Genomic DNA, 17,751 nt, shown 5'->3' on the forward strand with positions numbered 1-17,751 from the left:
AACTTGCACCTTTGTTTTCATGCTGTGCCCTTGATAGCCTTCCGCCTTCCCTCCAAAGTGTCTTCAGTGTAATTCTTTTTTAAACCCTGGGATATGATGTTATAACACTGCTGTGCAAGACTGCTTTTTAAAAAACACACATTAGAAACAGCATTGTAATGCAATCATCCCTTAAAAAAAAGGCAGTTTTTTTGGAACAGGAAGGGAGGATAGCAACAAGGAAAGGGCTGTCCCCAGCATCTGAAAACAGCAGGTGCAGCAAAAAAAACAAAACAAAAAAAAACACCCTGAATGCATGAATTTCCACATTGAAGAGGAGATCGGTTTTTCTGGGGATTTCTTTGCAGTGGGGCAAGTGAGGGGGCAATTTGGGTCTGTTCCTAAAGAAGCGAATTTCAGCCTGGAAACAGATTCAAAAGTCAACCCTTTAAAAATGCAAATGTCAACGATATTGCTAGCTTGAGTCTTTTGAATTCTTCCCCCAACCATATAGTCCATCTTTCCATTAAACAGTTTCCTTGTTCCTCTCTTCTCTCGGTACTAAGGCTGCCAAAAGATCTGGAGAAAAATAATCCTGTCCCTTAAACAGAAGCATAATGGGATGTTGTTCACCTGCATCCCCTGAAATGATTCAGATGCTCACTTGCACAAACTAAGCTTCCATTGAGGGGGGATAGAGCACATTTCCCCAGGCTTATGGGCAACCCATCTCGCAACTGTGCAAACTGGTGGCATACCAAAATTAAAATATCACTTTTAAAAACCGTATTTCACTCATTGCTCTAGAGGAGGAAGTATTCCATGAGAGGTTTTTGCTCTTCTACCACAGAGGGCAGTTTTAGGGATAGCATGAAGGACTAGAATACAGTGCCATAAAAGGTTTAGGGTCCCCATTGGTGGAAAAATATGGTGTACATATCTCAAACTTTAAAGAAGGAATTAAAAATTAATATTGTTAGTATTACGATAACTATCTCAGCGTACAGTGTCATTCTCCATATGCAGCCAGCTGGGTGACCTTGGGCTAGTCATAGTTCTCAGCCATACCTATGCTGCTTTGAGACTTTTTTGGATAGCAAAAAAAAACAGCTCCTCTTCTATTCAGAATCCTACTGAGGTATTCAATGAGGGTTATTCACAGAAGTAATCCCCATTGAATAGACTTTTGTAGGGTTCAGAGAAGACCTGTTCAGAACTGTATTATTAGTCACTCATAAAGTGCAGTAGGGGGATAATGTATTTGGTCACACATTTCTTAGACATCAGGTATCTTTAGGAGGTGAGAATTTATGATGGTTAAAGGGTGGGGATTTTGGAAAAATAAAACCTTGGAAGAAGGAAGTTAGGATTCAATTTCAACGTTTGGGGACTACTGGGGCCAAAAAGGTACAGTTAAAAATAATGTCCGACTTTGTACAGAAACGCACAGGTGACCATGATTTTCTTTTGCCACATTGAGTAAAGGAAATTGTTTTGAGTACCCACAGTACACCATAGTTTATGAGCCAGGTGCTGTTGCTGCAGCATCGAAACACTTACGTAATATATAATACACCCACCCCTGCACACAGAATTCTTCCTGCTGTTGCATTCCGTCTCTCTCTCTCTCTCACACCCAAGCACGCACACACATATAAAATACCTGCGGAAATCTTAGCCATAAAATATAACTAATTCAGGCCCAAAATGAATGTGGTGGGTTTCTTTTTGTTTACTTCTTGCAATAAAAGCGGAAAGGAGCATCGTTTGTGAGGATAAATTGGGTTTACCCACCCGGCTCCCTGAAGACATGGAGCTGCCTGCCAATATATACACAGCTGCAGTATGCCTGAGTGCAGAGCGTGGCATAGCTGCAACTTGGCTATTCCTACCACTGTTCAGAGATTCCAAGAGAACAGACGCCTTTTGGAGCTGAAAGCCCATGGTTTCCAATTTTCTGGGTTTTCCTTGGGGGCTTAAGTGTTTCACAACCTACACTCGATTTTGTTTACTTGTTTGTTTTAATGGGTAATCTGACCAGCAGCAGAGCTGAACATCCACTGGTCTGTAGGAGTCGTGGTGAGCTCACATGATCTCCATGGGGTTGTGAGTCCATCAGCACTTCTAGACTTTCCCACGGCATACTGAGTGAGCCTAGAGAACCCCCATGGACATCTTTGCCTTTAGGCTATAATATGGCAAATTAATATATTACAAACAACAGAGTCTGGGTTAGTGTAAGCATCCCACATTGGTTGTAGGTTCTCCTCAGTTCCCCTCTATGGGATGCTCAGTTTGGATTGCAGCCATGGCACATGTAGAGAAAGTACATCCTCTTGTACCGTTTTCCTGATCTGAAATGGTCTGTGGGGGTACTGTTTGGTTGGTTGGGGAATGCTTGTGTTTCCAAGCACGGAAATAATGCCTTCCCAGGACCTTTGGTGGTCAGGGAAGATGGTGGAGAAAGGTGTAAGCTGCTGCTTGCACATGTGATTGTGCTTCCACAATCTGCATATGGAAACTTGCTTCTTACATAACTACATTATCAAATATGCTCAGTTACAGTTTAGGTTGTACAATACGTTAAAGCATTTCCCCCCTCTCAAATCGTAACACAGTTGGGGCAAAGAATAGAGAACATGTAAACAAGAAAGTTATTTATGTGCCTCACTTTTCTGTGTCAGCTCCTCTGATTCCTATTACTTCTCATTCTCGTAAATGTTGATTCTTTGCCAGTTTTTTAATTTACACCTTAACTTCTGGCAGTATATTAATGGAATGTTTTTCTTAATTAAGGATATGCTTGACCATATTTCTTTTTATTCATTGTTTTTCTACTATTGAGTGCTGCTGTGTGCTGTTCTACTGTTGCTGTGCTGTTGCCAGGATCACAATTGTGCTCTTTTATGATATTAGGATTCCTAATGTCTTCAAAAATAGTATTGCACATTTTTCTCTAGCATGGTTCTTTATTGCCTCTGCTGTTTTAAGGTCAATTTTGTTTAAAATCTGACAAAATAAATTTGGCAGTGGTGACAGACATGGGCTGGAATACACAGAAAAGTGAGGCACTAATCTTCCCCACCTGGTCCTTCTACTGGTGGTTTCCCAAATTTTCTTCTGAGTGTCAGGACATCCTGATATATTACAACATGGAAAGCTGCAAAATGTCTGGCAAAAATTCTTCCTTGTCCCTTTTCTGCTGGTGAAGATCATGCTCTCCTGTGGGTAGAATAAGAGGGGCAGGATTTTCTAAGGAGTTTCCTGGCCATTACAGGTCATATTGGATAGTTTGAATCTCTCTGTCTATCTACCACATTTGTATACCGCCCTCCCCTAAGATTCAGGGCAGTTCACATAGGAACAGTATATCAAACATGGTAATTATAACAATGAAGGTAACAGTAATAATGATAACAGGGTTCACTAGCCAGTTGGAGGTGGTGGAGCACAGAGCTCTTTGAGGGGCATAGGCAGAGAGGCAATCCCTCAGGTACACTGGGCCTAAACTGTGGATGGCCTTGAAGTTAATCACCAAAACCTTAAGCCTGATCCGGAAATTCGCTGGTAGCTACTGCACTTTTTGGAGGATGGGCCGAATGTGGGACCTCCATGGTCTTGCTGTGAGGACCCTAGCCGCTGCATTCTGGACCAGTTGTAGTTTCCAGATCAAAATTAAGGATAGGCCTGCATAGACCAAGTTGCATAAGTCTGGTCTGAAGGTGACCTCCACATGGCTAGGTGTTCTGGGGCCCAGTAGGGGGCTAGTAGTTTGGCTTGGCGAACGTGGTAGAAGGCCAGCCATGCTACTCTTGTGACCTGGGCCTCCATTGAGAGGGAAACATCCAGGATCATTCCCAGGTTCCTGGCATAGTGGGCCACTGATAGCTGCATACTGCCCAGATTGGGCAAATGCGCTTCCTCGCTTGGACCCTTCCTGCCCAGCCATAGGACCTCTGTCTTTGAAGGATTGAGCTTCAGACGACTCTGCTTGAGCCACCTCAGTGCACAGTCAGTCCCACTAGGATATAAACCTCTTCACCACCCTCAGGAAGCAAAACGGCCATATCTAACATCCCAGGATTCATTGGTTACCAGTCCACCATCCAGTGTGTAGAATGGATTGAAATTAATTCAAAAGAATTTTTGGCTAAACATCCAAGAAAAGTTCCTGGCAGTTAGAGCGATTCCTCAGTGGAACAGGCTTCCTTGGGAGATGGTGGGTTCTCCTTTGTAAGTTTTTAAACAGAGACTAGATAGTCTTCTGACAGAAATGCTGATTTTATTAAGTTAGGCAGATTGTGAGTGGGTGGGCAGGAAGGGATGTGTCAGTGTTTGTCTCTTGTGGCCCTTCCTTGTATACCCAGGGAATTACTGGGGATTTTGTACCTTGAAGTTGGTTCTGCTGAGCTTGCAAATGTATCCACCTCCAGTTTGTACTGAAGAGATTCTCTGGTTTGTTGATCATGCATTGCCACAGTGACGTTGGTTCTGCTGGATATTCTGTATGTTGCCTTCTGTTGGGTTTGCAAAAGTGCTCCCCCCTCCTTCAGTTTCTTTTGCAGATATTCTCTGGTTTGATTTTGGTTCTGTTTGGCTTGAAACATTAGTTTGCAGTTCTGCTGGGATTAATGAGTTTTGCAATAGCTCTGTTGGGCATGTAGTTGGTTCTTCCATCTGAGACATTTGACCAGTGATTACTGCTTTTGCCCTGGAAACAGCCAGATTTTCCCCCTTTCCATATGAAATACTGAAGAATGTCTTGGGGTACCCTCTTCAGAGGCTCTGTGGTCCAACCTACTTGAAACTTGGAGGTTATTTAAAGCAGTGGTCCCCAACCTTTTTATCACCGGGGACCACTCAACGCTTGACAATTTTACTGAGGCCCTGTGGGGGGGGGGTAGTTTACTCCTCTACTCTCAACCACTGCCTTAACGCTATCTGATCGCTATAGTAATGTTTAAACATCCCTTCAAAATAAGATACAGACACGCCACAACAATTAACATAAGGAACATTTTATTTTCATAGAAATTTTAACTCATGACAATGACAAATCAATGGGAACCCTGAGCTTGTTTCTCTGCAACGATATAGTCCCATCTGGGAGTGATGGGAGACAATGACACCCAACGTATGTTGTAAAGGGCCAGGGGGGGGGAGGGAGAAGGCATCCTTCGTGGCCCACCTCCAATTAGTCGGCGGACCACATGTGGTCCACAGCCACAGGTTAGGGATCGCTAATTTAAAGGACATGCACCAACAGCTCCACTGCAGTTTTGGTCCCTGTACCTTTAACCTCAGCCGCTTGGAAAATTTCCCTGTAAGAAATAATGGATTCTAAAAAACAGCAAACCTGCAAAACCCCAAATCTGAATATCATACTGGTATATAGAGTTCTGGAATATTGCAAATACAGATATTGGGGAGGGGCAATATACCTAAACCTCAAACAAAAATTTTGCACATCTCTACTGGAAATGCCTGCTCTAAGGTGTCAGGAAGAGATCTTTCTACACCCTGGGGTACCTTTAACTGAAGTATGAGCCTGGGATTTCTTGTATGTGCAATATATGTAGCTTGAGAGCCAGCTTGGGATACTGGTTAAGAACAGTAGTCTTTAATCCGGTGAACTGGATTTGATTCCTCACTCCTCCACATGCAACCAGCGAGGTGATCTTGAGCCAGTCACAGTTTTCTCAGAGCTCGCTTAGCCCCATCTACCTAACACGATGCCTGTTGTGGAGAGAGAAAGAGTAGGCAATTGTAAGCCACTTTGAGACTCCTTCAGGTAGTGAAAAGTGGGATACAAAAGAACAGCTCTTCCTCCTCTTCCAGCTCCTCCTTAACTTGCCTATCAACTCTAAACCTATTTTGTTGCTCTAACATGAAAATGTTTTGTTGCTCTAACATGAAAATAAAAAGCATTAAGCAGCATATTTATGGGATTTTAAAGTATAAATGACTTATTTTTGTACAAGAATACAATTTTAAAATCCAGAGATTAGACATATACATGTTATGTACATTTCATCAACAACTATCAGCCATGATAACTAAGTAACACCTCTGTGTAGATAACCATTACTCCCATGAATGCCAGGCGATGGGAACCAAAAGGGACTCCTAGCCTCTTTACAAATGTCCCAGAAGCGTTGACTGAAGACCGTATTGGGCCGGATGAACCTTAGCCTGACCTAGCAAGAAGGATCATTTTTATTGTGACGTCTCACCAACGAAGGGTGAATTAAGAGAATCCAGTTTCTCCGTGGATTTGTTGGAAAATGTAACATCTGTTCTGCATTAAGGGTACTGGGAACTACTATTCAATAGTGATTCCAGGCAACCAGAAACATAATATGTAAACAGACCTCCCGTTGCTAGCCAGAAGGCAGCACCTCGGATGGTTAAGGTCATCTATTGAGTTAGCAGCCACGTTGACCTGTTTCGTAGCATCTGTAAATCCTTGAGATTCGGCAACCAGTTCCTTGGCTGCTGTGAAGTCAAATGTAACGGGAATGATTTATTCCATATTTGGACTTTGCCAGCAGGGGCAAGCATACGAGATAAGATCTATGAAAGTATTGAGAACTCAAGAGAATACACAGTCATCTGTTTCAGAACCCAGCACCATTTCAAAGCTCTTTTAGAAACAAAACAATAGAAGTTCCACCTCGCCTGCTATCTTGTAAAGAGTTTTTAATAGAAACACTCCTTAAGTAATTAATACTATGTTTGTAATGAGAATATTTTTTCCCTTTTTTCCTTTCATGGTAAAACCTACCTGAAATTGGTAATCATAAACTGCAGATTAGCAAGAAGGATTTAAAAAACAAAACAAAACTGGTCACCTAGCAACTTTGCCACTACCTGCTGCCATTGCAAATAAGCTGAAGATAACAGCTTTGTGAGTAATTGTAGAATTTAAACTTTCACTGACACAAATTAAAACTAGCACTGATAAAAATGAAATAGGTTTATGTTGAACCAGGTTCTCTGGGAAATTACCCACCTTTCAATCTTCCAGCTGTTGCATTTGCAGGTTTTATTTCTTCCCTACTCTCTTTTAAAAAAAAATGAAACCAGGTATAGAAGGGAATTAGGACAGAATCAGTCTTTATTGCTTTTTACTGTTTCTGGTGGGGGGGAATGTAGTTAATAATCCTCTCAGAACTAGTGAAGAATAAGGTTAAGATTTCCACACAGAAACACAGAAACACACATATTAATTTATTTGTTTAAATATGAATCCTGGCTGGGATTTTGGAGGTAAGGTTTTCCAGAGGAGATAGAGATAAACCTAAAACAAAAACATCCAAATATTTAAAAGTGATCAAAATATACTTTACAATAATCCACAGTTCAGAAACTCCAGTCTACAGTAAAAAAACCTTACAATGCTTCTGGAAGAAGCTTCGTTAGTTCTTTTGATGGATCTCTAAGGTAGCCTTTCTCAACATTTTTACTGTTGAGAAACCCTTGAAATATTCTTCAGGCTTCAAGAAACTTCAGAAGCGATGCTATTGAGCAGAATATGATTGGGAAGCATAGCTGTGTACACATCTGCCTGGGGCCCCTCCCCTTCCCACCCCCTCCAATCCAATTATTGGCCATTTTGGGAGGGAGGGGCAGGTTGACATGCCCACATATGGTCATATCACCCAATAAATGTTTAACACATTTATAAAAAAATATTTAAAAAATAACTCCCACCCATTTGGGGAACCCTTTCAAAACCATCAAGAAACTCCAGGGTTTCATGAAACCTTGGTTGAGAAAGCCTGTTCTAAAGGAAGACTGGCACATTTGAACTCTCCAGCATTTGGTGTAAAATGTATTGCTGGGATTTAACCTCCAAATTCACTGTAGAAAGAGCCACCAATTGAAAGAAGGCTGGAGAAAAGCTTCAGACTTTGTTTAGTGGAGTAGCAGGATTTTTGTTATTGACTTTCCAAGGATAAACAGGATGCGGCCTAGTGGGCCCAGGTGGAGCCTGGCAGCAGAAGGCGGTAAACCTTTGTAATCCATTGTGGTAGCCAGTTGCTAACAGATATTTCGTATCATTTCAGACACAATTGTTTTAGTAACTGGCTGATAATGCATACAAAGCCATTTGTCCAGTTAGCAAAACGTGATTGAACTATTCTTGAGAGAAACTGGTTTCTTCCATGTTCACCTCTTCTTTGCATTTCTGAATCTCTGTAGTTTGTTGTTTAAAATGTCTGCAGCATTCCCCCTCCACCTTTTTTTTGTTTGTTTATGTGATCTTCCTCAAACTTTTTTGAACATTCTAAGTTGAGTGCCACAGTGCTAGACCAATGGCTCTCCAGTACTACAGTAACACCACTGAGATACATCAAGAAGTGCTATATTGATCTAGCATTATAGTGCTCAACGTAAAACGTGCCCAAAAAAAGTTTGAGAAAAGTTATGTGGTGAAAAGAGATCACTTCTTTGGCTATGTATGGAAATCAGACCAAGACTACTATTTAAATGGCAGATTACCTTATTGGATTTAAGATAGACAGTTGATTTAGTATGACTGCCTTAATTCCTTCTCCTCTTTCCTTGTAGCCTGCCCCATAAGAAGAGTTTTCAGTTTGATTTCCATACTCAATGGAAGCTCATGTTGAAATAAATGTTATCAGTCTTTAAGGCAGGGGTAGTCAAACTGCGGCCCTCCAGATGTCCATGGACTACAATTCCCAGAAGCCCCTGCCAGCATTCGCTGGCAGGGGCTTCTGGGAATTGTAGTCCATGGACATCTGGAGGGCCGCAGTTTGACTACCCCTGCTTTAAGGTGTCACTGGACTTGTGTTTTCTTTTGCTTCAGCAGACTAATGTGGCTACCTCTTTGCAGTCATTTTCATGACCCTCACTATTCTATAGACAACCATTTTAAGAAATAAAACATAGTTGGTATTCTGGCCTCTATTCATTATTCTTATTCTTGGCTGTCTAGTTTATAGTTCACAACGTTCAGAGGACATGGGAGAATAAGTAGATAATGTAACTGACAAGGGTCCCCCCCCCCCCATCAGTAGTTATACAGATCTTGCCACCAAAGACAAAATACTTTCCAAAGTTTTAAAATAATCATATGGCTGGCTCACCAGCCTGGGTATGTTAACTGATTCTGCACAAGCCTTGGCTGTTGTTTGCTTTCTGTTCTCTAGTGCTGCTTGCCAGAAAGAGAGGCACGTGTTTTGCTTGAAATCTAGGCACGGATACTGGCCTCCAGGTGGGACCTGAAGATCCCCTAGAATAAACCTCACCACCAAACATGTTTTGGATGGTGGACTCTGGGGCATTGTACCTCACTGAGCACTTAGTCCTTGCCGGACTCCATCCCCAAATCCCCAGGAGTTTTGCAACCTGGATATGGAAACAGAACCCTTCCTTTCCTTGTTGATGACCAGGGTGCAGCTCTAAGCCTTGGCCATATCAGTGCTGCAGATGGGGAAGAAGGGACTCCTCCCATCCTTTTGACAAACCATAACGTAGGAGTGGGGTGGGGAAGAATGGAAGCAGCTATCCAGACCAGGAAGGGGAACAAAGAGAAATAGATCACCTGCTCCCATCCCCTGGATGTCAGGCACCATCTTCTCAGAAATGTGTGTTCACTGCAATCAGTTATACAGATAGACCTGTTAACAAGCTGTCTTGAAGAGTGTTTTCTCCTGCAGAGAGGAAAAAGCAGTTAATTTTTGGTGAGATCGCAGTATGGAGCTTTCAGAAAAAAAGACACGCTTCTTCGTCCATCCTCCATTGCAACCCAGTGGTGAAAAACAAAGAAGCAATGGTTAATAGGAAGGAGCACAGAATTATTTATAATTAAACTAACTCCATTAAGGGAAAGGTTAAAGAATTGACATATTAATGTGGCCCAGCTGGCAGAGGGATTATGTGGTAATCTTGTCAGCAATATCGTCACCTAATTTCTGTGTGCATGGTACAGAGGTGGCCCCATGATCAGCTAAACATGACACTTAGCAACAATTTGTGTCTACTCTGCCAAGCTACCTGATTTATTGGATACCAGATGACTCCCCTTCTCACTTTGCATACAAAACAGGGACAGATTCTATTATCCTTCTGAAATTTGTTAGGAGGATCCATTGATTGACAGAGATACAAACTAAAACAGAAGCCCAGTGGCACCTTAAAGGCTGGCAGCATTTATTCCAGTAGGGAGTTTTGTGAGTCAGAACTCACTTCCTCAGATAAAATGGAAAGAATGAAAATAATATACCCCATTTTAAGAACATTGCAGAAGGGGAGAGGAAAAGGTAGAAGAGCAGAGAGGACTGGTATAATGAATGAGAGAGGTCAGAGGATTCTGTCACTTTCTCATGCAGTGAAAATAAACACAAGTGGAATGATGTAGGATAACTAACAAACTATCAAAGGAAAAATTTACATGAAAAAATTAACTTTTATCAGTGAAGAAGTATGGTATGGAACAAGATGTTAGGAACAGTCTATGAAAGTTTCTGAAATGTGGGTTCTGTTGTGTTATTCAAAATTATAAAGAGTAAGGAAGCTTAGGAAGTTTAGGAAGTGAAGGTATTTCATTTCTAAGTTCTAATTCAGCACTTCCACATTGTGTATTCCTTTTGAAGTTTCTTTGTAGAACAGTGTCTTTCAGATCTGCACTTGTATGTCCAGGAAGATCAAAGTGTTCACCCACTGGTTTCTGAGTATTGCTATTTCTTATGCTAGATTTGTGTTCGTTGATTGTTTCACATAAGGTTTGAAAGATACAAACTGAGAATTTTGTACCAGTTGGAAACATTTCAGCCAGAATTGTTTTTTCCTGTTGAAACCAATGGAATTAAAAGTACTCAAATGAACATGCTGAATAACTAAATGAACTGCATTTCATTTTGAAATGAAAACGAAAATTTGTACAGCCCTTAATTATATGTCCATGCTGTTCAAATATGGTGGTTCACAGGAAATATTATTAAAAGGGTTTTCATTACAGCAGTTTCAATAGAACTCCTAGGAAAGGAGTAGTCTCCAAGCTGTGTACAGCCAAAGCTGAACATGGATTTTTTGCTGATGATAAATCTGTAACCTGTAAACTGGTGCATATTAAAGATGCAGATTACTTTAGCCTTCAGGTTAAGTCCTGGATGTGAATGCAAGGGTGATTGTTCCTTTATCTTTTTACAGACTGACGCTTTCATTTTGAGCTCTTGGTGTTCAAATAATATTATTTAGTATTTACTTAGCGCCGTTCTTAAGTGCTTGGCTCTCTAGAGATGCAGTCCTTTTAATTTCTTTGGCCTGAGCGTGATCTTCAGATGCAGGGAGCTAGCACCACCTTCTGAGAATATGTGCGATTCGCTCTACAAAGCGAATGGCTTAAAAGGAAAGCAGATCATTGGCTCTGTTTTAGAAGCTCTTTCATTTCTAGAATTCAGCTTTTGTGTCACCTAGGATTAGTGCTGGATTGTGGATTTTAGGTTCCCTCTGTTAAGGGCCGGGATTCTTCAGATGCAGTCATAGGTTAGATTCCAGGTTAGCGGCATCAGCAGCCGGGCCTCTCTCTCCTGTTGATCACAGCCTTCTCTTGACCTTGTATATAATAGCCCAGCTGTGGCCTTGTGGGGCTGTTAAAGAGGGCTCTGGGCTTGGGGTGGCACTATTGGCTTAGGATAGTTGACTGATAGGCAGGGCATTATCTTTAAAGGACTTATACAGAGCTGGATTAGGAACAAGCTGAGTAAGCTATCGTACTTTACTGAGTAAGCTATCAGGACTTCGGTTTATGAGGATGCCCTAAATACAGGGAAAACATCTAAATTAACATTTTCTGGTAATGCTTTGGTGGTGGAAAGAACTATACATTCACAGCAGACTTACAGCAGCCCTGTAAGGTTCTCAAGGCTCTTGTTCGGAGGTGGTTTGGCCATTGCCTGCCTTTGAGTCATGACCCTGGGTGTTCCTCAATATTCCAGGCACTAGCCAGGGCTGACCCAGCCTAGCTTCCAAGATGAGGCTAGCCTGGGCTATCCTGCTCAGGGACATCTCACACTGGACATAGAGCAGGGCCTCAACATGTCTTCTGCAGTCCCTTACTGTGGTTTCTGCTTTAGGATTCCACCCCTCCCACTTCAGTGCAGTGGTCTCCAACTGGTTTTTAGTATTTCATCCACTTCATTGTATGTTTCACTAGGTTGCTGTTTTAATGAGGCACGTTTCACTAGCTGTTCTGTTGGCCTCTGAAGAGACAGTAGGCAGACAGCCCCCATGCTTAAAAAGATTGTTGTTGTTATGTGCGAAGTCGTGTCCGACCCATCGCGACCCCATGGACAATGATCCTCCAGGCCTTCCTGTCCTCTACCATTCCCCGGAGTCCATTTAAGTTTGCACCTACTGCTTCAGTGACTCCATCCATCCACCTCATTCTCTGTCGTCCCCTTCTTCTTTTGCCCTCGATCTCTCCCAGCATTAGGCTCTTCTCCAGGGAGTCCTTCCTTCTCATGAGGTGGCCAAAATATTTGAGTTTCATCTTCAGGATCTGGCCTTCTAAAGAGCAGTCAGGGCTGATCTCCTCTAGGACTGACTGGTTTGTTCGCCTTGCAGTCCAAGGGACTCGCAAGAGTCTTCTCCAGCACCAGAGTTCAAAAGCCTCAATTCTTTGACGCTCGGCCTTCCTTATGGTCCAACTTTCGCAGCCATACATTGCAACTGGGAAGACCATAGCCTTGACTAAACGCACTTTTGTTGACAGGGTGATGTCTCTGCTTTTTAGGATGCTGTCTAGATTTGCCATAGCTTTCCTCCCCAGGAGCAAGCGTCTTTTAATTTCTTTGCTGCAGTCCCCATCTGCAGTGATCTTGGAGCCCAGGAAAATAAAATCTGTCACTATCTCCATTTCTTCCCCTTCTATTTGCCAGGAATTGAGAGGGCCGGATGCCATGATCTTTGTTTTCTTGATGTTGAGTTTCAAGCCAACTTTGGCACTCTCCTCCTTCACCCGCATCAACAGGCTCTTTAGTTCCTCTTCACTTTCTGCCATTAGAGTGGTATCATCTGCATATCTGAGGTTGTTGATATTTCTCCCTGCAATCTTGATCCCAATTTGTGACTCCTCTAATCCCGCATTTCTCATGATGTGCTCTGCATACAAGTTAAATAGGCAAGGCGACAGTATACAGCCTTGCCGAACTCCTTTCTCAATTTTGAACCAGTCAGTGATTCCATGTTCAGTTCTCACTGTTGCTTCTTGACCTGCATATAAATTTCTCAAGATAAAAAGATTAGTTCTTCCAAAATTCAGGTTCTTCCAAATTAAGCTTTCTCTCTGATTCTTTCATTCTTCCCATTTTCTGCCACTTCATGTCACACGCCATCCACTCTCTCTTCCTTTCCCCTTCACTGACCTCGTGTGCTTATCCCTTTTGACAGCCTTCTACCTTCACCCCATTTTCTCTCATTTGCCATTGCTTGCTTTCTTCACAGATTCAAGCTCTTTCCTTTTCTTTCCTTCCCCAAACCTTCTCAGCCCCAACCCTCTCTAGTTCTCTTCAGTTTTCCCTTTCTTTATTTTCTCCTGCATAGTTTTCTCTCCCTTCGTTCTTTAAGCTTTGCTTTCCCTCTATTTCATGTCCCTTTTCTGGCCAGCTGCCTTCCCGGGTGGCAGAACAAAACATAAGTCTGGAACTTCTTTCAGAGGCAGGGCTCAGCTTTGAGCTACACGAGGCCTAGTCATGAATGTGCCCGGTGAGCTACGCAGAATAGGCTCCCCTCAGTGCTTAGTCGCAACCAGCAACCCCTCATTAGCAGGAGCTAATGTTGGCAGCTAGATTTCATTCCCTGATCGGTGTCCATGACACAGTGCTTGAAAGAGACCGTAGGGTTTGAGGGCATTGTTGAGCTGGGAACACTCCTGCTGATAGAATTGTTCCTTTTAGGGGCATACTTAGGCCTTGGCCTCTCGTTGGCCCTTAGAAAACCTTGCTGGCCCCTAAGTTTTGCAAATATTTGGCCCCACTGGTCACGGGAATCTGAGTGGCTTTGTCTGTGTGATTTAGAGAAATGGTTTGGGGGGAAATGAAAAGAAAATAATATGCTAAGGGCCACTTTTGCCTGAGCAAAGAGTCGCTTAGAATTTTATTCAGGCTGGCATTCAGTATATTATACATGTCTCATCCTGCCTGTGCTGGTTTTGCTCATCTCTACATCTGATGCTTCTCTCTCTCTCTCTTTATCTCCTTAGACTGTCTACAAAGCCTGGCTCTGTTCCCAGTATTTTGAAGTCACACAGTCTCACTGCAACAACACAATTCCTTGCAAGCAATACTGTTTGGAGGTTCAGACAAGGTGTCCATTTATATTACCAGACAACGATGATGTCATCTATGGAGGACTATCCAGTTTCATCTGTACAGGTATGGCTCGTCTCAGCACCTCTCACTAGCTCCTTTTTGAACATAGCTCTGTAAGGGGTTAATGTCAATTACAAGAATTGGGAGATTCTTGGGATGGCCAAATTCATCTAGGTCTGAAAGGATCCATTACCAAGAGTGTGGCTACGGCTAAGAGTCACCTGAGACCTTTCCCCCTTTATAGGTAGGGTTCTGCCAGTCATCATTCTGAAACTACCACTACTGTTTTCTCACTGCCAAGAACTACAAAAAAGAAAACACCTTATTGTGAGTCTCTTTTACCAGGTCTGCAGTGTCCATTCATATGTGAACCATGTGTGGATAGAGCTGCACTCTCCATATAAGAAACGAGCTCACAATGCTGAATCCAGGCCTACATATGGAGCCATACATCTTCTCTGTGGTACATAATGCTTTTGCCCAGCTGGTAGCCTTTCCTTAAGAGGCAGGATTTGGCTATGCTCCGGTCAGATCCAGGTCAGATGGCTGCAGCGTGTTCTGTGATGCTGTTTTTGAAGATGGTTCTGAAACTTCAATGGAGGCAAATTGTTACTGATAACAGATAAGAGTTTTAAAATAACCCTTTTAGGAGCTGATTTGTTTTCAGGCCATTCCCAGTTCTGGTTATGATCTTTAATGGTTTAAATAGCCCCACAGTAGGATTACCTAAAGGACTACCTGGTCACGTACAGACTTACCTGTCCATTGAGGTCATTCCCTTAGTCCATGAGATGAAGGTTGATGAGTAGTCATGACACAGAGTACCTCATCCTAGACAAGACTGAGGTATCCATGATGATTATGAAGCCTGTTTTGGATGAGTTTACACTTCCCTTGACTGAATGCATTCATAGTTTGGAAGTTCTCTTAATTCCAAGCCTATAGTGGGACGTTCAGGTCTGTTCTTTGACATGGAGTGCCTTTGTCCAACTTTGTTTGTTATGCCCACTGTGGCTTTTCATGAGAAGTGTGATTTGGTTGTAACTATTCTTGTTCTGGTCACATTCAGGGCAGACTATGGTACTGAGCTCTATGTAAAAACCGTTTAGAAGTTTTAAATGCCTCAAAATCTGGCAACAGGAGTATTGACTGGCCTGAATATCAGGAACCCATCTCACCAGGTCCAAAAGAACTGCATGGGCTGCTTATTAACTTTAAAGAAGAATTTAAATTCCTGGTTGTTACCCACTTAAAGACCACATGTTCTTGGCTTTTGGTTACGCACATTATGAGAAGGCCTTCAGAATCTTCATGAGAAGGTTCTTGAGAGGTTTGGTGGATTGCTACCAGTAGTCGCAGTAGCATTCTGTTTGCGAAATTCAGTATTTCAGTAGTAGCATTCTGTTTGTGGAATTCACAGAAGCCCAGACCTTTATGAACTTTGGGTGCTAGGTGAAGACCCACCTGGCCTTTTCAATGATTTAAAAATTATTTTCACTGCATTATGTTCAATTCATTCATTGTAGCTGCTAGCTGTTTGCTGTGTTAAACTGCAAATAATTTCAGAGTTCATGTAAATTATAGTAGCGAGCTGCTTCAGAAACATGCTGTTGAGAGGATGATGCTGGCTAAAATAAGCTTGTCTGCCATGCTGCCTTGTCTCCAAAACTGTTTGCACAGGTTTGCAGGGCATCAAGCCTCACAAGTTTTCAGTTTCAGGGGAGTTTGTTCATTTGGTTTATTTTATCTTGACATCTTGGTCCTCTATGTTTAAGCTGGGCTACTTTTAACATTTTTGTCATTGCTCTTGTAACTTAGCATCATTTTATTTCACCATCCTTTTTGTCTCGATATTTTAGCATATTTTATTGCTGCTGTGGTATGTTGAGGAAGCAGTCCTGATCTACGCAGAAGTAAGCCCCATGGTATTCAGTGGGTTGTACTCTCAAGAAAGCGGCCTTAAGATTGCAGCCTGAATTATTTTTCATCATAGACTCTTGGATTTCACTACAATTATTTGTGCTTCTATAGTTTTTTTGACAAATACTTGTTCTTTGTTATGAGCTCATTGGCTGTTATAAGAACTGAGGTTGCATTGTTAGAGATTTGTAAGCCATCTTGGGAAGTCTTGGCTCAGAGTGCAGGGAATGAATGTTTCAAATAGGAAAATAAATAGATAAACTAATCCCAGTTACATTTCTGTAACAGGCTAGCAACAAATGGAAATTTCCAAAAGCAATTCTTTTTTTCTACCAAAAGACAGTTCTGTAATCCCCTCTAGTTCTTCTGCTAAATATTTAATTCCCTCCCTCCCTCCTTCTCTACCCCTGTACCAACTTGACTCACAATCCCTAAACATCACACCATAAAGAGAGTACAGGCTCTTCTTCTTTATTCCACCTGTTGTTGCTTGGCAATAACATAATCTAGAGGTGGCTCCTGCTCAGGAGCTCTGTGTGGCTGACTCCTTTTGGACAATGTTCTTTCAGAGCCCAGCCATATCAAACTTCCCTTGCTCCTGGCTGAACACTTGTGTGCTAAGTCAAAATGGGCTGTATGAACAGAAAGGGGAAAACCTTGCTAATCCAAGGCCCTTGTAGGACACCAACCCAACTCCTGTCCAATAATTGCTTCTCCCCGCATCACTCCCCTCCCTGCCCAGCACAAGTAATGCCTGTTCACATTGGTAGACACCAGAGCAAGATGCAACTCTGCGAGGAGGCAAAATCCATGTTCATTGGGAGCTACATCTTAAACATTACAAACACATGAGTATCTATTTGGTGAGGATGCTACAGCCCTTCTCAGGCATTACAGAGTGTGGTTTAATATGGACAAATGTCCCCTCAGTGCTTCCTAAATAACAATTAGACACTGAACTTGTAGATAATGAAGGATATCCAAAGTATGAAAGTTCAAACACACATAATTATCTATTTCAGGTTTTCTCAATCAGGGTTTCATGAAGCCCTGGGGTTTTCTTGACAGCCATGGAAGGGTTTCCTGAATGGGTGGGAGTTAATTAATCTTTAACATTTGTTAACATTTGTTAAACATTTATTGGTTGATATGACTGTACCTGGTCTTGTTGACCTGCTTCCCCTCCCCCCCCCACTTCCCAACCATATTCTGTATGATTGCACCACTTCTGGGGTTTCTCGAAGTCTGAAGAATGTTTCAGGGGGTTCTCAATGGTAAAAAACATTGAAGAAGGCTGATCTGTTCGGTGAGGATGCTACAACACTTCCAAAACATTTTGCTTATTCACAGTGTTGCATTTTGCTTTGCTGTCTGACATTTTCATACCGTGTACCCTCCTTGTTGTCTGCTCGCACTGGTAAGCAATGGTAAGAGTTAAGTCTCTAAGAGCACACAAGAAATATAAGAAAGGTCTCTGATTTTTTCTTTACATATGTATATTTCATTTAGCCTT

At 42.2% G+C, this 17,751-nt stretch overlaps 1 protein-coding gene across 1 annotated transcript in view; it reads left to right on the forward strand.

Annotated features, from left to right (window-relative positions):
* NALF1 (NALCN channel auxiliary factor 1) overlaps positions 1-17,751 on the forward strand; it is a 421,088-nt gene that overhangs the window by 396,037 nt on the left and 7,300 nt on the right. The window contains exon 2 of the mRNA XM_077343768.1: positions 14,210-14,381. Coding sequence (XP_077199883.1) covers positions 14,210-14,381 — 172 coding nt within the window. The remainder of the gene's footprint in view (positions 1-14,209; positions 14,382-17,751) is intronic.

This window comes from Paroedura picta, chromosome 6, assembly GCF_049243985.1.
Source record: "Paroedura picta isolate Pp20150507F chromosome 6, Ppicta_v3.0, whole genome shotgun sequence".
Lineage (NCBI taxonomy): Eukaryota > Metazoa > Chordata > Lepidosauria > Squamata > Gekkonidae > Paroedura > Paroedura picta.